The 24,000-nt window shown below is 40.4% G+C and overlaps 2 protein-coding genes across 2 annotated transcripts in view; both read left to right on the top strand.

Moving 5' to 3' along the window:
- The window catches only part of dop1b (DOP1 leucine zipper like protein B), an 83,862-nt gene that overhangs the window by 5,912 nt on the left and 53,950 nt on the right, over positions 1-24,000 (top strand). The window contains 4 exon segments of the mRNA XM_042066614.1: positions 992-1,166; positions 3,820-4,001; positions 4,314-4,484; positions 10,370-10,601. Of these exon segments, the coding sequence (XP_041922548.1) occupies positions 1,029-1,166; positions 3,820-4,001; positions 4,314-4,484; positions 10,370-10,601 (723 nt within the window). The 5' untranslated portion in view covers positions 992-1,028.
- LOC121694800 (zinc finger BED domain-containing protein 4-like) lies at positions 4,704-9,336 on the top strand. The gene is made up of 3 exons (XM_042075149.1): positions 4,704-7,242; positions 7,389-7,482; positions 7,585-9,336. Exons 1-3 carry the CDS (start codon positions 6,814-6,816, stop codon positions 7,872-7,874), a joined length of 813 nt encoding a protein of 270 aa, XP_041931083.1. The 5' UTR covers positions 4,704-6,813; the 3' UTR covers positions 7,875-9,336.

Below are 24,000 nucleotides of genomic sequence, written 5' to 3'. Positions count from 1 at the left end.
AGGGTCTTACGCTACTAGCTTAGATTGAACAGATGTCTCTGCTTTCCAGTAGAGAGCTATAATCTAGGCTCTTGTCCTGTGTGTGTGTGTGTGTGTGTGTGTGTGTGTGCGCACGCGGGTCTGGCTCGACTTGACTGGTTAATTACATTTTCAGTGTAATCTCCTGTGTGTGTGTGTGTGTGTGTGTGTGTGTGTGTGTGTGTGTCGGCTGGCTCTGCTGGAAGGCTCAGCCACGTGCGGGGAGCTGTGTGTCCACGAGACAGTGAGCACTCCTGCAGCATGTGTGTGTGTGTGTGTGTGTGTTAATTAAATGATTTATCCTATATATGTGTGTGTGTAGGCATGCATGCATGACGGTATCATGTGATGTTTTTTTTTTTTATTAATAAAAATATATGAATTATGTAGTGTGTGTGTGTGTGTGTGTGCTTTACCTAATGTTTGTTTATCTCCAGGGACACAGCTGAATGGGCGAAACAAGAATCACATTGATTTACATTGATTCACATTGAATTTCTCTCTCTCTTTTGCCCTCTAAGACTCTTTGTCATCCATAAACACAGGCCGCCATACCACTTACACACACACACACTTACACACACACACACTTACACACACACACACACACTGTACATACCAGTCATATGGATGGGGGGAGAGTTAGGTGAACGTGAAGGTGCTATTTCAAAAGGTTCTTTGTTCTGTTCTGTGTCTCAGATTGTGGAGAACACACACACACACACACACAGTAGGCAGCATATAGAACCTATAAGGGCTCTAGGATGCATTGTGATGACTGAGGATGAGTCATTTTGTAGAAGCCATTACTCCTGTGTGTGTGTGTGTGGCACTGTGCTTGGAAGAGTGCCAAATGAATGCATATTCATCTTGCTTGTTGCTCGCTGGCGTCAGCAGATGTTTTTAAAACCGATGATGTCATGCTGTGGGGCAGGAGGAAGTGACCTCATCTGCTTGTTGTCCACCCCTGCAGGTGCCCGCTAAGCATGCTGGGATTGGACTGAAGCATCATGGATCCTGAGGAGGCGGAGCTGCTCAACGACTACCGCTACCGCAGCTACGCGGCGGTCATCGAGAAGGCGCTGCGGAACTTTGAGTCGTCGAGCGAATGGGCCGACCTCATCTCGTCCCTGGGCAAGCTGAACAAGGTGACAAGGGGATTGTGGGTAATGTCAGGTCACCAATTGACCTAGTGGACAAGAAGAAGGGGATTGTGGGTAATGTCAGGTCACCAATTGACCTAGTGGACAAGAAGAAGGGGTGACTTGGCGTGAAAGATGAATCATTGATGATGTCTATGCTGATATTGTCTTTGTGTGTGTGTGTGATGTGAATGTGAATGTGAATGATGGGTTTGTGTGTATGGTGACATCATGGCACAAGAGAGATGAGTAGTGGTGATGTTTACAGTGGACAAACATATTCTATATGAGTCATTATGTTCTATATGAGTCATTATTGCATACTTAGAAGTATGACTAATGTACTTAAAGAGACATGCATACAGTCACTCAGATGTTTCAGTGGGCATGAACGCACTTCTATCATTCTCTATTAATGCCATAGTGCACACATTCTTAGAAATCAGGAAGCCATAACTACCGCAAGCTTTCTTAAAGACTTTATGCATATTTATGAGGATAACTGATAATGATCACCCTCTTACACACACACTTCTCTCTTTTTGTTGCATTAACTGTAAACAGCACAGGAAGTTGGGATTTGTAGAGTGCAGCACGTGACCTTGTGAATGGAGAAGTGGGGACCTCTCTGTTCCTCCTTGTGTGAGAGCTGAAGTGAGCATACTGTATCTGCATACTGTATCTCATGCTGAATCTCATGCTGAGAGACACAGGGTATGTTTGTCCTCTGTAGTGAGCATACCTCATGCTCCTCATGAGACACCGTGAGCACTGAAAGATCGACCAGGAATCATCACACCTTTCATGGCTCTTTTACAGTGTACAGTAGCTCACAGATCAGGAGATCTTGTGCCTGTAATAATGAATACACAGGAAGTACCTGGACTCTGGAATGAATACACAGGAAGTACCTGGACTCTGGAATGTATTAATTTGGTGATGGAAGCATAATATGCACAGTGTACGCCCAATGCATATCTAGAACTTCACTAGTTAAATGCACCAGTCATAAAAGATCTATCATGGTCATCAGAAGAAGAAAGTATGCTATCAGAATCATCAATCTTACCTTGTCAACAGGAACAGTTTCATACATTTTTAGCGTGTGTATCTGATTGTGTGTGTATGTGTCTGAGTGTGTGTGTCTGAGTGTCTGAGTGTGTGCGTCTGAGTGTGTGTGCGTCTGAGTGTGTGTGCGTCTGAGTGTGTGTGCGTGTGTGTGCGTGTGTGTGTGTGTGTGTGTGTGTGTGTCACCTTAACCCACTACAGTATGTCTTGGTCCATAATCTAGAATCTGCTTTAGAGTTCCTGGCTATTACCTGTGGCCATGAATGTAATGCACATTTGTCACGTAAGGGATAACAGCCGCCAAGGTGTCCTGTTATACGGAATTAATGGACGAGGGCGAGGGGCAAAAAACTCCGCCCGACACACCTTGAAGGCCGTTATCCCGCGTATCACCCGGTTGCCACTGTAAAGCAAAGGAAACACGCGGTTTTGTTTAAAAAGAAGCTCACTAGTTCAGCTTGTTGTACAACTTTCGTTGGCTCTATAACATTGATAGCATGGACAGTTAGCTTGTTTACAGTTGATTCCATTGTTGCGAAGCCTGCCTCCAGGCTCAACCGTTGTCCTACTATCGTTGTTATAGTTACTATTCATAAGCATTGATATGGAAAGGCGATTTTTTTGATCCCGTGAGGGAAATTTGGTCTCTGCATTTATCCCAATCCGTGAATTAGTGAAACACACACAGCACATAGTGTACACACGGTGAGGTGAAGCACACACTAATCCCGGCGCAGTGAGCTGCCTGCAACAACAGCGGCGCTCGGGGAGCAGTGAGGGGTTAGGTGCCTTGCTCAAGGGCACTTTAGCCGTGCCTACTGGTCGGGGCTCGAACCGGCAACCCTCCGGTTACAGGTCCGAAGTGCTAACCAGTAGGCCATGGCTGATTAAACTTTTTTTTAGCAGATCTACTTCATAAGTGTCCTGTTATTCAGAATTAAAAGCCACCCCGCCAGCCAATCAGAAAAGAGTATTTCTTCTCTCCGGGTGATAATGCCATAAAGCACGGAGGCTTTTGCAGGCCTTGCTGCTGATAGAAGCTTCCCCACACACCTTATCTGTACTAGAGCACAGCCAGCATGAGCTAACAGGACCTCCTGACAGTTAACCTTCTTGACAGTTACCTGATGTGAATAACCTTCTTGACAGTTACCTGATGTGAATAACGTTCTTGACAGTTACCTAATTATGAGTTGCTAGCCATTTGTGTGGATATTAACACATCCATAGTTAGTAGACATGACCGCTTGTAGTTGATATTAACACATCCATAGTTAGTAGACATGACCGCTTGTAGTTGAGAGGCGTGAGCTCATGTCTTGAGTGTCTATCGGTCATCTGAAGAGTGTCACTGAGGACCTGATTGATAGCTGTTGAGTATTACTGAGGGTCTGCTGGCCATATGAGTCTGGTATGACACTGCTCTGCTTACTATTCGGATGGTTGTGTTTGCTTTGTGTATCTAGGTGGATCTGACCTACATGCTGTTTCAGCAAACATTGAGTTACTGTTGTGTGTGTGTGTGTGTGTGATGAAAGAGTCAAGTCACGTGCATTACTATACTTACATTGCCCCCCCTCTCTCCGTCCAGGCCCTGCAGAGTAACCTGAAATACTCTCTGCTGCCGCGGCGTCTGGTCATCGGGAAGCGTCTGGCCCAGTGTCTGCACCCCGCCCTGCCCAGTGGCGTCCACCTCAAGGCCCTCGAGACCTACGAGATCATCTTCAAGATCATCGGCACCAAATGGCTCGCCAGGGACCTCTTCATCTACAGGTGTGTGTGTGTGTGTGTGTGTGTGTGTGTGTGTGTGTGTGCACGTGTGTGTGTGCGCGCGTGTGTGCATCAGACATCGTAAATACGCAAAGAAATTTGTGTGTGTGTGTATCGTAAAAGAAGAGGACACTACTATCTGTGACATTAGAATTGATATGTGTGTGTGTGTGCGTGTGCATGTGTGCGTGCGTGCGTGCGTGTGCATATGTGCGTGTGCGTGCGCGTGTGCGTGCGTGCGCGTGTGTGTGTGTGTGTGTGTGTGTGTGCGTGTGCGTGCGCGTGTGCGTGCGTGCGCGTGTGCGTGTGTTGCAGCTCGGGGCTGTTCCCTCTGCTGAGTCATGCTGCGATGGCAGTGAAGCCGGTGCTGCTGGGTCTGTACGAGCGCTACTTCCTCCCCCTGCAGAGGGCGCTGTTGCCCAGCCTACAGGCCTTCACCATGGGCCTGTTGCCCGGCCTCGAGGAGGGACTGGAGGTCTACGACAGGTATGCTTTATACAACACAACACACAACACTGATACACACCAGAGCTAGTGAGCGGAGCTGAGTGGGGCCAATATCCCGCTCCTCGCTCAGGTGGCTGTCCACTCGGCCGCTCCTCGCTCAGGTGGCCGGCCGCTCCTCGCTCAGGTGGCCGGCCGCTCCTCGCTCAGGTGGCTGTTCACTCGGCCGCTCCTCGCTCAGGTGGCTGTCCACTCGGCCGCTCCTCGCTCAGGTGGCTGTTCACTCGGCCGCTCCACGCTCAGGTGGCTGTCCACTCGGCCGCTCCTCGCTCAGGTGGCTGTTCACTCGGCTGCTCCTCCGCTCAAATTCGCGTCAGGCCGCTCCGCTCAATTTCGCTCCCCGCTCCACTTCAAAATCCTCCCGCTCCAGTGAAATCGCTCCACACTCACTCCAATTTAAAAGAGGGAGAAATAATCTATAAGCTGAATTGTCACCTTAGAAAACTTAACTTAGAAAACTTAACTTAACGAGAATCACTTTTTAAGAAAAAAGAAGCCACTTCAGATAATTGTGTTGTCTTATCCACAACTTTTTCACCCCTTTCGGGTGAGATTAAGTCCATAGTCAAAAAAACATTGGCATGTTCTATCTAGTGACCCACAGATCGGCGTCCACTTTTTGGTGAGAGCTGACTCTTTTACTCCGCCAACTAATTGGCTTACAACTCTCGATCCTGGCAACTTCCCTTGCAGGAGTTGCGTTAACTGTAATGCGATGATTAAAGGCAACTCTTTTTTACATCCACGGACCGGCAAGTCGTTCTCTGTGAGGGGGAGAATCACTTGTTGCACATCCTTTGTCGTCTACTTACTGAAATGCCCATGCGGGTTCTGTTATTTTGGTAAAACAAAAAGAGAATTAAGAATAAGAATAAATGAACACAAAAGCAACATACATAATCATGACATTAAGTCATCTGTGGCAAGACACTTTAATGAATCTGGGCACGACGTCTGTACCTTGAAATTTCAAGGCATCGAGGCCTTCTGGATCTATACGCTTAAAACAGTACACCCTAATGGCTTAAATGAAGAACTGGTTTTAAATTGCTTCTTGTGATTTTCTATGATCTTTGTGTAATGCATAGGGGTGTAAATATTAATCGATTCGTATCGATGCATCGATTAATGTGTTTATTTTGCCCCCTGTCTGTTAGCCTTACTTGCTATTTTCAGTATCCGCTCCAACATAAGCGTACAACCTACTCCTAAGCTGCGGGTGGCGCTAACCTCATTATTGTCTTCCACTTCACACGCGTTACTTAAGTTTCACAGTCTATCTATCACTCAGTTGAGTCTGACTTTCAAGAGCGATGGAACCGTCAGAGCGAGCTGGCAATGAAAGTGAAGTGTTACACACTCCAGTCGGCGCCAAGTCATGGGTGTGGAAGCATTTTGGCTTTAGAAAAACAGAAGGAGCAGTGGTAAGAGATGTTGCCGTTTGAGAAAGACTGTCAGTGTGAGAAGATACTGCGGCAATACGTCGAATCTATCTGCACACCTGAGAAGGTGCCATGGTATTGATGGCGAATGTAAAGAAAGAACACCGGCTTCCACGCCCGCCACATCACTGACAACGTTTTTTCCCCCAAAGTTGTCGAGCACTTCAAAAAGAGCAAAAAACATCACCAAAGGCATTGCGTTTTTCATATGCAAAGACATGAGGCCCTATTGCGTCGTAGAAAACGAAGGCTTTAGATACCTGCTCGAAATTCTTGAGCCGAGGTACAACATCCCCTCACTGCAACATTTCAGCGAGTCCTACATTCCGAACTTCTACACCAAAGTTCGTGATGAAGTTATTCAGGGTATGATGAGTGCAGAGCGAGTAGCCATAACTTCAGATGGATGGACTTCGTGCACAACGGAGTCCTACATCACTGTAACGTGTCATTTCATTGACAACAAATGGCAAATGAAAAACCATGTTTTACAGACTCGTGTCTTGGGAGACACTCATTCAGGAGTTAATATCGGGCAGGTTCTGAGAAGTGCGTGTGAAGAATGGGGTATATTGGACAAGGCACCGGCTCTCGTCACCAACAACGCTTCTAATATGATCAAAGCTGGTGTAGAGGCAGGGTTATCACCACATATAAAGTGCTTCGCGCACACACTGAATCTGACAACACAAGCTGGCCTGAAGATTGCTGCCACAGAAAGGCTTTTAGGGCGCGTGAGAAGAATTGTGAGTTTTTTTCACCGCAGCGCAGTTGGGAACACAGTTTTGAAGGAGAAGCAAAGTTTGCTGGGGCTTCCACGCCACAAGCTCAAAGCAGACGTGAAAACCTGATGGAATAGTTCTTTCGAGATGTTGGAGCGATTTCTTGAACAACAAGCTGCGGTGATGGCGACACTTCTCGACAAGAAAGTCAGAAAAGGCTTGTGTGACGTGCACACACTCAGTGAAAGTGATCTCTTGGCTGCTGAGCAAATGGTGAGTCTGCTAGCCCCGCTAAAGGCTGCTACCACTCTGATGTGCGAGGAGAAGCAACCCACTGTGTCCATCGTCGCACCTCTCCGAATGAAGTTGTTGACGCATTTCGAATATGCACCGGATGACTCCCCCTTAATCAAAGACATGAAACGACTCATGTCTGATGATCTTAGAGAGCGATATGTGGACGAAGAACCATTCTTACTTCGAGCAGCTGCGTTGGACCCCCGATTCAAAAGCTTCCTTTCCTGGGTGATGAGAGAAGAAACCAAACCTTTGAAAATCTCGCTGAAGGAACAGAGGGTAGGTTGTTTCTCATCTTGGTTCATTTAGTGATGGTGTTTAATTTAATTTAATTTAATTTAATTTAATTTAATAGTAATACTGATGAACCCGTTGTTCCATTGAGTACTCTAGCTATTTACTAACTTTGCGTTTATGTGTTACAGAATGAGTCAGTGGCCCAGCCTGAGGAAACATCTCCTCACTCTCCTTGCCAGATTTCTATGGAGCTAAATGAGGTGTGTGGTGCAACCACTAAAGGTATGTATTCATACATTGTAGACATACTTGATATATATACAATATATCACAATAACACACGACCAATCAAGTCTTATTTTTTTTATTTCTGTGCCATTCTAGAATGCCCTCCTGTTTCCAAGAAATCAAAGGTATTGGAGGACCTTTTTGGCAACTCCTTCTGCACTGAGGACCCAAGTGTCAGAGACAAAACATCCAAAGAACTAGCCCATGATGAAGTTAGGAAGTACAGAGATGTTGCATCTTTGAACCTAGATGGTAAGGTGTTAGATTGGTGGAGAGCTCACCAGGCTGAGTTTCCTCAGCTGGCAGACCTGGCCAAGACATACTTATGCATTCCTGGTACAAGTGTACCATCAGAACGTGTATTTAGTACAGCGTTCAGAGCGTAGTGTATTGTCTTCTGAGCATGTGGACCAGTTGATTTTCTTGAAGAAAAATCTGTCAGGGAGCACCACTGAGAGTATTGAAGTGTAGAGGTCAGCCTCCATGTTTTTGGTTGTTTTGCCATTAATGGGCTGTAGGCATTATGTTCTAGACTTTTGTTACTTACTGCACACCTAAACTGTTTTTTGAGTAACTGTTCTATTTGCAAGGCCCCTGCTATAGCTCAAACCATGAGCCATGCTTCTAATTACCTAAATACATCATTCTTCTAAAATGCAAATGCATTTTTTTTTATTTTGTAGTAAATGGGCTGTAGGCTTATCTCCTAGACTTTTTGTTATTATTGCACTTTAACTGATTTTGTGGAGTAACTGTTCCATTTGCAGTTCATCTATACTGCAGAGGATGTGTGACCAATACCTCTTGTAATGCAAATAATATTTTCAAAATTTTGTATAAAAGAAACGTGCAGGGTTGATGTACTTGAACTGTAAGCTGTAGAGGTCAGTCTTTGTTTGTTTTTTTGTTTTTTTAATAGTGAATAGGCTAATCGGCCATAGTAGACCTGCACTGTAAGCATTAGATTTTTTTATTTTGTTCTAATTACAATTTATCTGTTTGCACTTTATTGTAAATGTAGATGCAGTAACTGTTATATTTGCCGTTCTATTTGCGGTGCATTGAGCACAACTGCTATTGTGTAACATACACATTATGTGTGAATACTGTACTGTTTCTGTATTCTCAAGGCAAATTATGTATTATTTTTGTGGATTTATTTGAATCTTAAAAAAAATATCTAGTATTGAATTGTATCGTATCGAATCGCATCGCGGGGAATTCTGAAGTATCGAAAATGATTGAATCGCTGGCTTAAGAAATCGGTATCGTATTGAATCATCATGAAGGCTCCGATTTACACCACTAGTAATGCATATCTATTCACTAGGTTTAAGTGGGTTGCATGTAATGTATAGCCTATGTGGTGGGCTCTCTCTATTTTTGCATAATAGATATTTTTTTTAAAAATCAATTGCTTATAATATTAATGCATTAACACGTAGGATGCTAGAGAAGGGACTGAAAAGATGGGTGCACTATTGCCACCATCATCCTATTTTGCATGTTTGTATTTTTTGTTTAGCCTATTTAATGTGTCAATCAATTGTATTTAGGCTATTATTATATTTCATTTTATTTCTTCAATCAATTTATGCTGTTTAATTTGGCAACTGTTTGATAGGGTTTGCATGTGTCGATTTACTATAGTCCGATGTATTGTGTCTTTTGTGTGCCAACATGTTACACAACTGATGATGCAGCTCACCTGATGACCTCATGTGATTCACCTGTAACCCCTTAACCCCTTCAATGATAAAAAAACATTCATTTTGGTCTTCACACTATACACTGACGATGGCTTAGGCCGAAACGCGTCTGTGGACGTGGCATTAATAAATAAGTAAAGAGAAAATACTTGAGAGTGCGGTTTTTCTATTCTTAGTTGTCACTTTGTAACTCGCACCCGAAATTGTTGTGAGATTTGAAGTTGTGCACGCCTGTTCTCACTACAACAACAATTTCACTCATAGAACATTTATTTTAAAATATAATGCAACACCGATAGTGCAACAACTTACAAGCTTGGCAACGTCAATACACATAAGCTTAAAACTAAAGAGATCAGTGGGATTAATTGCCTAAAGAATACAGGCTTAGCATCCAAGTTTTACTTCAGCCTTCTACGTGATATGAAGCATATTCAAATTGCTCACGTTTTTCTTTGCTCCGCGAAATGTGTCCTCTTCGATTCCAAAATGAATCTTTACTGACTGGACAGTGAACAGTGTAACCAGATGGTTGTTCTTGCTCTACATTGTTAGTATCTAGTTGTTTGGTAGGACTAGTACGCTCGCAGGCCCTATAACTTTAACGGTCTTGGTTTCATTAGGAAGAGATGAATTCTGGGTGGATTTGGGCCTTAGACTCATGGGGTGAGCGCTATCGGAGCCAAATTGGAGCGGAACAGAGCGGCTGCTCTGGTCTCTAAATTAAAAAGCACTCTGCGCTCCAACAAAATTCCAAAATTCCATTTCTCTCCTTCTCTCACTAACACACTCTCTCACACACACACATACACAGACACACACACACACACACACACACACACACACACACACACACAAGTTTATGCCTTCCACTCTCTTTGCACTTTTGTGTTGCAATGTACAGTGGATTTAGTAGTTGCATTTAGTAGTTGTCATGTCTTTTACACACACACCCGCATATGCACACACACACACACACACACACATTTCTGTGTTACTATATGGAGCACTGTGTTGGGTAACAATCTGTCCCCTTCCCCTCTCTCTCCCTCCCTCCCTCTCCCTCGCTCCATCTCTCCATCTCTCCCTCCCTCCATACCTCCCTCCCTCTCTCCCTCTCTCTCTCCATCCCTCCCTCTCTCCCTCCCCCCACCCCTACCCCTCCTCTGCAGGACGGACGCGCTGCTGTGTCGACTGGGCCATCTGGTGGGCCAGCGGGTTCTGTACGGGGCCCTGTGGGGCTCGGTGCTGGTGTGCCCGCTGGTGCGGCTGCCCGCCACCCTCTTCATCGTGTCCCACTTTGACCGCATGGCAGCACCACGCCTCCAGAGGGACATGCTGGGCACAGACTACAGGCTGGTGGTGAGAGAGAGAGAGAGAGAGAGAGAGAGAGAGAGAGAGAGAGAGAGAGAGCAGGCCACGCCTGCAGAGAGAGAGTAATCTTTGTTTGCATGATCAAATATGTGTTGTGTGTCTAAATTTGTTTTGAGTGTATGTGTTTGTCTAGCTGTATTGTTTGTATGCATATAGGTAGACCTATATGTAATTTGTGTAGGTGTTTATATGTTGATTTGTGAGTGTGTGAGTGTGTGTGCATGTGTGTACTAAGACATATGGATTCATATTTTTCAAAAATGAACATGATTACCTACAACTGTCAGTTCCTATTGGTATATCATCCAATTACATAGGATTTATTTGTTTATTTATTTTCATACTTTTGGAAAAAAAAATTCAATAGTTAAAAATTAAATTGTCCTTTCCATCCCTACTTTCTTTTATTTCCTGTTTAATTTAATTGTAGTCCTACTACAAAACTCTCCTACAGTATACTTTTGTATAGATACCAATATAGATCTTAAATCCATTTAGTTAGACATCTAGATGATGTGATCCAACTTCATTGCAATATTCACAACCTAACTTTTCAAATTCTAAAATAGCTTTTTTTTTTAAATAAGTACTTGGGATATTCAAGGACTATTTTCCTCTGTCTTTGGTTGTAAAACAACCAACCCTGATTTTAGTATTAGTATTGAGAACATATATCATTATACTTTAAGAGACTTGGAGAGATAAATCTGCTCATTGCCCACACAACTATATAGAAATGTCATTACCCTCACTCAAGCAAAGCCACATAAAAATGGCAGAAATTCAGGGGGTATTTTAATCTGGTTCAAAGCTGAATACGAAAACAAAATAACCCTTATCAAAAAAGGGAATTCACACTTGTGGCTCAAAATTAAGAAAGAACTTTTAAATCTTTGCCAAGACCTCTACCTCTGTGCAGTGTATATACCACCATCCACTTCCCCATATTATGATGAGAGTCTTTTTGACACTCTTGTGAGTGAAATAAATAATTTCCAATCTGTGGGAAAAGTATTACTCTGTGGTGATCTCAATACCAGGACCAGTAAAGAAATAGACTATGTTGCCATAGAAGGTGACAATCACATATTTCGTAGTACAACTCTGTACAACCAAAAAGTTAACACACAGAGGCAAAGTTTTGATGGTACCACCAATGCCAGTGGAACAAAACTGCTGCGATTGTGTAAAAGCCTAGGTGTATATATTGTTTATGGTAGATTTAGAGGAGATTCCTTTGGAAGATTTACATTTTCCTCTTCCCTTGGTAGCTCTGTGGTTGACTACAACATCACCGACCTCGACCCTGAAATCATAACAGCATTTATGATAATGCCACAATTACCAATTTCTGGTCATTGTCAGGCAATCCTACACCTAAAATGGCCAGATACTCAATTAGATCCTCAAATTCCTGAGCCAAACCTAATACCCCTACCTAAAACTTTCTGTTGGACAGAAGAAAAACTAGCACTATATGAAACAGTCATGCAGAATCATGACAATGAATGTAGGATTGAAAATTTCATATCGACCCAATATGAACATAATGAAACTAGTGTGAACATGGCCTGTGATCATTTAAATAATATTTTTATCAAATTGGCAAACAAATCTAATTTAAAACAAACAAATAAAATTAAGAGAAAGAAAATAAAGAAGAATGGTTTGATAGGGAATGTGATCTATCTAGGAAAAAGTTAGCTATCTAATCATAAACACCGAAACCCAAATGATATAGAAGGTAGAGAGAACTATCATCTTGAACTAAAACATTATAAACAATTATTACAAAACAAAAAGTTACAGTATGTACGAGTATATGAACAGAGAACTAAGCAAACTTGAACAATTAATAAACCAAAACACCTTTTGGTCAAATTGGAAAAAAATAACAAAAACAGATAAATTTGAAACACCAATCAAAAATGGTAATATATGGCTGTCTTACTTTAAAAATCTTCACCAGAACCCAGAAAGTCGAGAACTCATACCTGAACAGCAAGTAATAAAATCCAAACAAGAATCCTTAGAAAAAGAAACATTAAAGAATACCAACATCCCCATTACAATCACAGAAATAAAAGACCAAATTAAACTAGAAAAGCATTTCCTGAAGGAAATACAGTGCATGAAAATGCAAAAATATGACGTAAAAAAATCCTACAGAGTAAAAACAAACTATATTAGTTGCTAGGTAGATGAGGTTTAATATAGTTGGAATGACTGAACAGTTAAATAAGTGGATAGTTTAAATGGTTAAATTATTTAGGTAGATAGTTGACGATAACTGACAGTTACTATGCTAACCACGTTACTCAGCTAACTTAGCTAATCATTTTTAGAAGTTTTGCTAACTATGCTAACTAGCATGCTAGCACGCTAACTATCCTAACCACGTTACTTAGCTAACTTAGCTAATCATTTTTAGCAGTTTTGCTAAAAATGCTAACTAGCATGCTAACATGCTAGCATGCTAACTATGCTAACCACGTTACTTAGCTAACATAGCTAATCGTTTTTAGCAGTTTTGCTAAAAATGCTAACTAGCATGCTAACATGCTAGCATGCTAACTATGCTAACCACGTTACTTAGCTAACTTAGCTAATCATTTTTAGCAGTTTTGCTAAAAATGCTAACTAGCATGCTAACATGCTAGCAAGCTAACTATGCTAACCATGTGACTTAGCTAACTTAGCTAATCGTTTTTAGCAGTTTTGCTAAAAATGCTAACTAGCATGCTAACATGCTAGCATGCTAACCATGTGACTTAGCTAACTTAGCTAACTAGCTACAGTGGGTAGGAGTCACAGTTGATGACAAGTAACAGTTACAATGGCTGAACAGTTAAAAAGTTCAGTAGTTTAAAGGGTTAAATTGTTTAACAGTGAAATATTGTAGTGAGGACTTTTATTTTGAAACAGTTTTTGGCAGAGGAAGCAGTTGAACAGGATGTGTAGTCTTAATAGGGCCAGTTTGTATGCTTAAAGCCTGAGACTGGCAGTTGGTCCAGGTGGCCCGAACACCTGCCATAGGATTCTAATTGCTTAACGGCCGTATTGTGATGTCATAATCATAATGTTAAGTCAATGGGGAAATTTTGATAGTTTTTAATTAATAGTTTAAAAAGTATAAAAGTTACAAAGCTGAAAAATACATAGCACCCATGTCCTAAGTAAGACCTACGTAACATAGTTTGAATGAAGTTTCTACGTTAAACGGTTGAAGCTGCATTAAGTGCGTTAGAAGAAGAAGAATAAGAACTAGAAAAGCATTTCCTGATGGAAATACAGTGCATGAAAATGCAAAAAATATGATGTAAAATATCATACAGAGTAAAAACAAACTATATTGGTTGCTAGGTAGATGAGGTTTAATATAGTTGGCATGACTGAACAGTTAAATAGGTAGATAGTTTATATAGGTAAATGATTTACTTGGTAGATAAGGTTTAATATAGTTGGAATGATTGAACGGTTAAATAAGTGGATAGTTTAAATGGTTAAATTATTTAGGTAGATAGTTGACGATAACTGACACTTGGAATGGCTCTAATGTTTGCTAGCAGTTATACTAACTATGTTAAAAAAGATAATAATGTTAACCAAGTTACTATGGTAACTAGCATGCTAACAATGTTAAAATGTTAAGTATGCTAACCATGTGACTTAGCTAACTTAGCTAATTATTTTTAGCAGTTATCAATGTTAAAATGCTAAGTATGCTAACCATGTGACTTAGCTAACTTAGCTAATTATTTTTAGCAGTTATGCTAACTAGCATGCTAACTATGCTAACCATGTTACTTAGCTAACTTAGTTAATCATTTTTAGCAGTTATGTTAACTATGCTAACTAACATGCTAACTATGTTAACCATGTTACTTAGCTGACTTAGCTCATCATTTTAAGCAGTTTTGTTAAAAATGCTAACTAGCATGCTAACCTAACTTAGCTAATCATTTTTAGCAGTTTTGCTTAAAATGCTAACTTGCATGCTAACATGCTAGCGTGCTAACTATGCTAACCATGTGACTTAGCTAACTTAGCTAATCATTTTTAGCAGTTTTGCTAAAAATGCTAACTAACATGCTAGCATGCTAACTATGCTAACCATGTGACTTAGCTAACTTAGCTAATCATTTTTAGCAGTTTTGCTAAAAATGCTAACTAGCATGCTAACATGCTAGCATGCTAACTATGCTAACCATGTTACTTAGCTAATCGTTTTTTAGTAGTTTTGCTAAAAATGCTAACTAGCATGCTAACATGCTAGCGCTAGCATTCTAACTATGCTAACCACGTTACTTAGCTGACTTAGCTAATCGTTTTTAGTGGTTTTGCTAAAAATGCTAACTAGCATGCTAACTATGCTAACCACGTTACTTAGCTGACTTAGCTAATCGTTTTTAGCAGTTTTGCTAAAAATGCTAACTAGCATGCTAACATGCTAGCATGCTAACTATGCTAACCATGTGACTTAGCTAACTTAGCTAATCATTTTAAGCAGTTTTGCTAAAAATGCTAATTAGCATGCTAACTATGCTAGCATGCTAACTATGTTAGCATGCTAACTATGCTAACCATGCTACTTAGCTAACTTAGCTAACTAGCTACAGTGGGTAGGAGTCATAGTTGATGACAAGTAACAGTTACAATGGCTGAACAGTTAAAAAGTTCAGTAGTTTAAAGGGTTAAATTGTTTAACAGTAAAATATTATAGTGAGGACTTTTATTTTGAAACAGTTTTTGGCAGAGGAAGCAGTTGAACAGGATGTGTAGTCTTAATAGGGCCAGTTTGTATGCTTAAAGCCTGAGACTGGCAGTTGGTCCAGGTGGCCCGAACACCTGCCATAGGATTCTAATTGCTTAACGGCTCTATTGTGATGTCATCAGCCCATGTTAAGTCTATGGGGAAATTTTGACTAGTTTTTAATTAATAGTTTAAAAAGTATAAAAGTTACAAAGCTGAAAAATACATAGCACCCATGTCCCAAGTAAGACCTACGTAACATAGTTTGAATGAAGTTTCTACGTTAAACGGTTGAAGCTGCATTAAATGCGTTAGAAGAAGAATAAGAATAAGAACTAGAAAAGCATTTCCTGAAGGAAATACAGTGCATGAAAATGCAAAAATATGATGTAAAATATCATACAGAGTAAAAACAAACTATATTGGTTGCTAAGTAGATGAGGTTTAATATAGTTGGAATGACTGAACAGTTAAATAGGTGGATAGTTTAAATGGTTAAATTATTTAGGTAGATAGTTGACGATAACTGACAGTTGGAATGGCTCTAATGTTTGCTAGCAGTTATGCTAACTATGTTAACAAAGATAATAATGTTAACAAAGTTACTATGCTAACTAGCATGCTAGCATGCTAACTATGCTAACCATGTTACTTAGCTAACTTAGCTAATTGTTTTTAGTAGTTTTGCTAAAAATGCTAACTAGCATGCTAACATGCTAGCGCTAGCATGCTAACTATGCTAACCACGTTACTTAGTTAACATAGCTAATCATTTTTAGCAGTTTTGCTAAAATTGCTAACTAGCATGCTAACATGCTAGCATGCTAACTATGCTAACCATATGACTTAGCTAACTTAGCTAATCATTTTAAGCAGTTTTGCTAAAAATGCTAACTAACATGCTAACATGCTAGCATGCTAACTATGCTAACCATGTTACTTAGCTAACTTAGCTAACTAGCTACAGTGGGTAGGAGTCATAGTTGATGACAAGTAACAGTTACAATGGCTGAACAGTTAAAAAGTTCAGTAGTTTAAAGGGTTAAATTGTTTAACAGTAAAATATTATAGTGAGGACTTTTATTTTGAAACAGTTTTTGGCAGAGGAAGCAGTTGAACAGGATGTGTAGTCTTAATAGGGCCAGTTTGTATGCTTAAAGCCTGAGACTGGCAGTTGGTCCAGGTGGCCCGAACACCTGCCATAGGATTCTAATTGCTTAACGGCCGTATTGTGATGTCATAATCATAATGTTAAGTCAATGGGGAAATTTTGATAGTTTTTAATTAATAGTTTAAAAAGTATAAAAGTTACAAAGCTGAAAAATACATAGCACCCATGTCCTAAGTAAGACCTACGTAACATAGTTTGAATGAAGTTTCTACGTTAAACGGTTGAAGCTGCATTAAGTGCGTTAGAAGAAGAAGAATAAGAACTAGAAAAGCATTTCCTGAAGGAAATACAGTGCATGAAAATGCAAAAATATGATGTAAAATATCATACAGAGTAAAAACAAACTATATTGGTTGCTAAGTAGATGAGGTTTAATATAGTTGGAATGACTGAACAGTTAAATAGGTGGATAGTTTAAATGGTTAAATTATTTAGGTAGATAGTTGACGATAACTGACAGTTGGAATGGCTCTAATGTTTGCTAGCAGTTATGCTAACTATGTTAACAAAGATAATAATGTTAACAAAGTTACTATGCTAACTAGCATGCTAGCATGCTAACTATGCTAACCATGTTACTTAGCTAATCGTTTTTAGTAGTTTTGCTAAAAATGCTAACTAGCATGCTAACATGCTAGCGCTAGCATGCTAACTATGCTAACCACGTTACTTAGCTGACTTAGCTAATCGTTTTTAGCGGTTTTGCTAAAAATGCTAACTAGCATGCTAGCATGCTAACTATGCTAACCACGTTACTTAGCTGACTTAGCTAATCATTTTTAGCAGTTTTGCTAAAAATGCTAACTAGCATGCTAACATGCTAGCATGCTAACTATGCTAACCATGTGACTTAGCTAACTTAGCTAATCATTTTAAGCAGTTTTGTTAAAAATGCTAACTAGCATGCTAACATGCTAGCATGCTAACTATGCTAACCATGTGACTTAGCTAACTTAGCTAATCATTTTAAGCAGTTTTGTTAAAAATGCTAACTAGCATGCTAACATGCTAGCATGCTAACTATGCTAACCATGTGACTTAGCTAACTAGCTACAGTGGGTAGGAGTCATAGTTGATGACAAGTAACAGTTACAATGGCTGAACAGTTAAAAAGTTCAGTAGTTTAAAGGGTTTAATTGTTTAACAGTGAAATATTGTAGTGAGGACTTTTATTTTGAAACAGTTTTTGGCAGAGGAAGCAGTTGAACAGGATGTGTAGTCTTAATAGGGCCAGTTTGTATGCTTAAAGCCTGAGACTGGCAGTTGGTCCAGGTGGCCCGAACACCTGCCATAGGATTCTAATTGCTTAACGGCCGTATTGTGATGTCATAATCATAATGTTAAGTCAATGGGGAAATTTTGATTAGTTTTTAATTAATAGTTTAAAAAGTATAAAAGTTACAAAGTTGAAAAATACATAGCACCCATGTCCTAAGTAAGACCTACGTAACATAGTTTGAATGAAGTTTCTACGTTAAACGGTTGAAGCTGCATTAAATGCGTTAGAAGAAGAAGAAGAATAAGAAGAAGCCTAGGAAGAACAGTACAGTGCATTTTCATGCACTGTAAAAACTGAAATCTTGTGGAAACTGAAAGCTTGTGGGATTGATCGTATCTCCACAGAGATGCTGAAATTCAGCAATAAACATTTTTTTTTTATTTGACACTACAAAGCGGATTCTTCCCTACCACTTGGAACATAGGCCTTGTCACCCCTATTTTTAAATCAGGTGACAAATATGACCCATATTTACAGAGGCATTTGCATCACAAGCAACTTGGGGAAATTATTTTGCGGCCGAATAATAACATTTCTAGACAATCAAAACATTCTCAGCAAAAGTTAAATTGGTTTCCTGCCTAACTATCGAACATACGACCACCTCTACACACTCCAGACACTAATAAAAAACACATACATCAGTCCAAAAAACAAAAAATATTTGCATGCTTCGTAGATTTTAAAAAAGCATTTGATCATATCTGGCATAGAGGTTTGCTCTTGAAACTTTTAGATATTGGAATTGGAGGCAAAACTTATGATTTAATAAAATCAATGTAAAATAGCAAGAACAGCATTAAAATGGGAAATAAGCGAACAGAAAAACAAAGCCAAGGAGTTAGGCAGGGCTGCAGCCTAAGCCCCACTTTATTTAACATCTACATTAATGAACTATCCACAATGCTAGAGAATTCAACAGCACCTGGTCTAAATTTATATAACAAAGATGTAACATTTCTTATGTTTGCAGATGATCTAGTCTTACTCTCACCTACAGAAGAAGGTTTAAGACAGAATATATCTGTTAAACCAATTTTGCCAGATCTGGTCCTTAAAAGGAAATTTAGGTAAGACAAAAATAGTGATGTTCCAAAACAAAGCACGATCAACCAAAAGTAAATTTCAATTCAAATTAGGCCCTGATATCCTAGAACAGTGGTTCTCAAATGGGGGTACGCGTACCCCTGGGGGTACGTGAAGGCACTCCAGGGGGTACATGAGATTTTAACCCTAAGAACCCACTTGACGCAAAGTGCGTCAAAAAACTCACCCTTTCTTCTCTGTTACATTGCTCCGCATCTGTTCATCGCAGCGAGATGAAACCTTCATTGCGTGACAGAGCAGAAGTGGGACTTTCCAACGAGACAATGCGCTTGTCTGATAAAAGTATGAAAATAAAAAAAAATGAAATTAAATCAAATTGCACCATATTTACAGTCTATACTTCTCTGCGTTCACCTGCGCACCCATTACTCTCGTTTGAATTACTCGCGAGCCCGTGATCGCATAGATATGGCAAGCATATCAGATGAATCATAGATATGGCAAGCATATCAGATGGCTATCCATTGATAACAACCCTGCTGAAAAAAACAGCTAGAAACCAGCTTATGCTGGTAGCTGGTTTTAGCTGGTCTTTGCTGGTTTTCTTCCAGCTCTTGCTGGTCTTTGCTGGTGTAGCTGGTTGGACCACCAGCTGGATATGCTGGCGTGACCATCTGAGGAAGCTGGTCATGCTGGTTTGACCAGCCTGTTGTGTGAGATACAGTTGGTGCAAGATGGTCATGTTGGTGACCAGCCTGCCAAGCTTGACATTGTTGGTGTAAGATGGTCATGCTGGTTTGACCAACATAAGCTGGCACGGCCAGTTAAACCAGCAGTGTAGACCAGCAACACCAGCTAAAATGACCAGCTTGAGGTACGACAAGCAAAATCAGCTGAATTACAATCGTTAGGTGGGTAAACCAGCTGAAGGTATGTTTTCGCAAGAGATTTGCTGGTCTAGCTGGTCAACCATCATAGGGTGGTCAAACAAGCTGGTCAACCAGCAAACCACCTTTAGCTGGTCAGGCTGTTTTTTTCAGCAGGGAAGTATGTTGATCCTTCTGGCTTATGAAATCAGACGAAGTGACTACAAAATAATAACGTCATGTACAAAAACCAATGCTGCACACTCATTACTCTCGTTTGAATTACTCGCGGACCTGTGATCGGATAGATATGCCATGCATGCCAGATGAAAGAGGAGACACAGAGCTATCATTTGATACCAAGTATATCCTTCTGAGTTATAAAACAGACGAAGTGACCGCAAAATAATAACTTCATATAGCTTGACTTACCTCAAGTTTTTGTCTGTTTTTTGTAGCAAAGCATGTTTATAATCCAACGCTATTGTGTGTTTCTCTATGGCAAAGAATATTCATAATCCGGTTTTGAGATCCTACCAAATTCCTGCATGGCATCCAATTCAAGGCTCATATTGCATCCCAATTTATTTGGCAAAGAAACACCTTTTTTGCCTTTACTTTGTTCATGGCAATGCAGTAAAAGGTGGTAGAGAATCATAGGTGCAGACACCATAGGCACACACTGGCTAACACGCAAACACGGGTCAAGTCAGGTCAGATCAGTTCTGTCACAGATATGGAGCGCAGAAAGGTCATTTTTAATCACTAAATAAAAAAAATGGCATTTATTTCTGTAAGGCATCCCAATTTGTTTGGCAAAGAAACACCTTTTTTGCCTTTACTTTGTACATGTCAATGCAGTAAAAAGAATCATGAGTGCAGACACCATAGGCACACACAGGCTATAACACGTTAACTCGTGTCAAGTCAGGTCAGATCAGTTGGTGTCACAGATATGGAGCGCAGAAAGGTCATTAAATCACTAAATAAACAAAAATAATAATAAATCACTAAATAAAAATTGCTCAGCCTCAGAGAATTCCTCCACCATGGCAATGATATTGCCAGATTCAGGACAGTCTGCCCTACACACACATGAAATGCATGTAGAGCTATGAGCTTGCTGTGGTGAGATACATGTAAAAATATAAGAATTTTTATAATACGCTTTTTATATTTTAATTCTTTAAAAAACAAAATAAAATCAATGCTAGTACTAATACATGAAATGGCAGATCTGGATAGCCTAGACTCTGCTGAAAAGAACAATATATAATATGTGTGTGTGGCACTTACAATGACCAGAATAAATCCTTATGAATAAATGTAGTGAAAATGCCCTAAAACAGCTTAGGGTTAAAATATACAGATTTAAAAAGTAGAATCCATGCAAAAATACTTTAAAAACAATTATTTAATAAATATTTCAGGAAAATATAAGTTCATAAAATTAATTTTATATTTCAATATAGGCTATTCAATTTCATTATCCTAAAAACCCAGAGTCCCCCCCCCATACCAGGATGGTTCGACCCAACCTGTCACATGCCACCCGCCATCACCTGTCAATCACTGTCAAAACTCAAACGGTGGAGTCGAGGTTGAAGTTTATTGGTGGAGTCGTGTTTCCAAAGTTTAATAAATTAAACACTGATGTCACAGTGCTCTGTTTTAAGTATTTTTTTCTCAACTAAAAATGCTTTGCGCTGGTTAGGGGGTACTTGGCTGAAAAAATATTTCACAGGGGGTACATCACTGAAAAAAGGTTGAGAACTACTGTCCTAGAACATACAACTAATTATACATATTTAGGACTAACTATAAACGCCTCAGGCAATTTCAGCACAGGCATAAAAATGCTCAGAGACAAAGCTCGAAGAGCATTCTATGCAATATATAAAACTTTAAAGAAATTCCAACCCCCCATCAAAATTTGGCTAAAAATAATTGACTCCGTCATTACACCAATCCTCTTGTATGGCTCAGAAATTTGGGGTCCAGCTTTACTGCGATCAAAAAAATCTTGGGATAAATCTGTAATAGAAATCTTACACATGGAGCTGTGCAAAATCCTCCTACATGTACATAGAAGTACACCCAACCATGCCTGCAGGGCTGAATTAGGTCGTTTCCCTATGTCCCTGGCCATCACAAAAAGATCCATAAAATTCTGGATGCACTTAAAAGGTTCAGACCCTCAAAATCTAAACCATAAAGCGCTACTTGAAAATTCAACAGAACCAGATAAAGACAACCTCTTAAATTTGATTATAAACGACAATGACATTAGTGATACAAAACCAATACTACCCTGCTGAAAAAAACAGCCTGACCAGCTAAAGGTGGTTTGCTGGTTGACCAGCTTGTTAACCAGCTTGTTTGACCACCCTATGATGGTTGACCAGCTAGACCAGGAAATCTCTTGCGAAAACATACCTTCAGCTGGTTTACCCACCTAACGATGGTAATTCAGCTGGTTTTGCTTGTCGTACCACCTCAAGCTGGTCATTTTAGCTGGTGTTGCTGGTCTACACTGCTGGTTTAACTGGCCGTGCCAGCTTATGTTGGTCAAACCAGCATGACCATCTTACACCAACAATGTCAAGCTTGGCAGGCTGGTCACCAGCATGACCATCTTGCACCAGCTGTATCCCACACGACAAGCTGGTCAAACTAGCATGACCAGTTTCCTCAGATGGTCACGCCAGCATATCCAGCTGGTGGTCCAACCAGCTACACCAGCAAAGACCAGCAAGAGCTGGAAGAAAACCATCTAAGACCAGCTAAAACCAGCTAAAACCAGCTACCAGCATAAGCTGGTTTCTAGCTGTTTTTTTCAGCAGGGTACTAAAAGAAATCCACAATAACAACAAAAATGCCTACATTTCCCAATGGTTAGAAGACGCCCAACATAATAAGAAAATTAATTGTTACCTTAGATTAAACCGAAAATACGAACTAGCAAATTATCTGATTAAATTAAAACAACCACAAAGTCGTTACCTAACAAAATACAGATTGGGCGACCATAAATTGCAAATAGAAACTGGACGGCATAAAAGATCCTGGCAAGAGAGACACCAAAGAATTTGCTCCCACTGTGACCTCATGGAGATTGAGGATGAAAAACACTTCCTTCTGAGCTGCACCAAATATACTCTACTGAGAAATTCTTTTTACCCTAAATTTCTAGAAAAACCCTGACAATTTAAAGGTCTAGACGACAATTCAAAAATGAAAACCTTCCTAGGTGAGGAAGAATTAAAAAAGAATATTAAAAGAATTAATATTCTTTTTATTAAAATAATTAATATTAAGAATATTAAAATAATTTATATTATTTTCATTAAAATGTATTTATTACTATTATTATATTAATAATATTATATATATATATATATATATATATATATAATCTTATATATTTATGTACTGAATCTGTATACATGCTTTGACAACACAAAGGGATAGAAAAAAAAGAGAGAGCGTTTTAACACTCCTATACTTCACTAGTAGCTTACTATCTACAGTGTCATCACAGGAGAGAGAGAAAGCGACAGAGTGAAAGAGAGGATGTGAAGGAGAGAGAGAAAGCAAGAGAGTGAAGGAGAGGATGTGAAGGAGAGAGAGAAAGTGAGAGTGAAGGAGAGGATGTGAAGGAAAGAGAGTTACTGTCACACCGTGCCTAGAAAGTCAGACTAATAAAGTGGCACTGAATGGGCAGTTGCGTGTTTGAGAGCGTGCCAGTGTGGTCATCAGGGTGCAGATGAGAGGCACATGAGAGGGTTATTATGAGGGCTGCCGTGGCGATGATGATGATGTGGTCATGTGTTTGGGCAGATGCAATGAGTCTAATGAAATGAGGGACGCTGAAGTTGATATTCAGCATTTGAGTCTCCTCAGCTCTGAAGCAGTGAGGGGGAGGAGAGGAGAGGAGAGGGGGATGAGAGGAGGGGAGGGGAGGGGAGAAGACAGGAGAGGTGAAAGGAGGAGAAGAGAGGAGAGGAGGAGAGAGGAAGAGAGGAGAAAGGAGGAGAGGAAAGGAGAGAGGAGAGGAGAGGAGAGGAGAGGAGAGGAGAGGAGAGGAGAGGAGAGGAGAGGAGAGGAGAGGAGAGGTGAGGTGAGGTGAGGTGAGGTGAGGTGAGGAAGAGAGGAGAAAGGAGGAGAGGAAAGGAGGGAAGGACCGGAGAGGAGAGGAGAGAGGAAGAGGGGAGGAGAGGAGAGAGGAGAGGAGGAGAGGAGAGGAAGCGAGGAGAGAGGAGAGGAGAGGAGGAGGAGGGGAGAGGAGGAGGGAGGAGAGGAGAGGAGGAGAG

The sequence above is a fragment of the Alosa sapidissima genome, chromosome 2, assembly GCF_018492685.1.
Source record: "Alosa sapidissima isolate fAloSap1 chromosome 2, fAloSap1.pri, whole genome shotgun sequence".
Classification (NCBI taxonomy): domain Eukaryota; kingdom Metazoa; phylum Chordata; class Actinopteri; order Clupeiformes; family Clupeidae; genus Alosa; species Alosa sapidissima.
This window is presented reverse-complemented; position numbering and strand designations above follow the sequence as displayed.

Bases quoted from the DNA above. Each gene is read 5' to 3' on its own strand.
- LOC121694800 (XM_042075149.1), top strand. From the start codon at position 6,814: ATGTTGGAGCGATTTCTTGAACAACAAGCTGCGGTGATGGCGACACTT. The intron at 7,243-7,388 runs GTAGGTTGTTTC...TATGTGTTACAG, and splicing joins TCTCGCTGAAGGAACAGAGG to AATGAGTCAGTGGCCCAGCC. The intron at 7,483-7,584 runs GTATGTATTCAT...GTGCCATTCTAG, and splicing joins GTGTGGTGCAACCACTAAAG to AATGCCCTCCTGTTTCCAAG.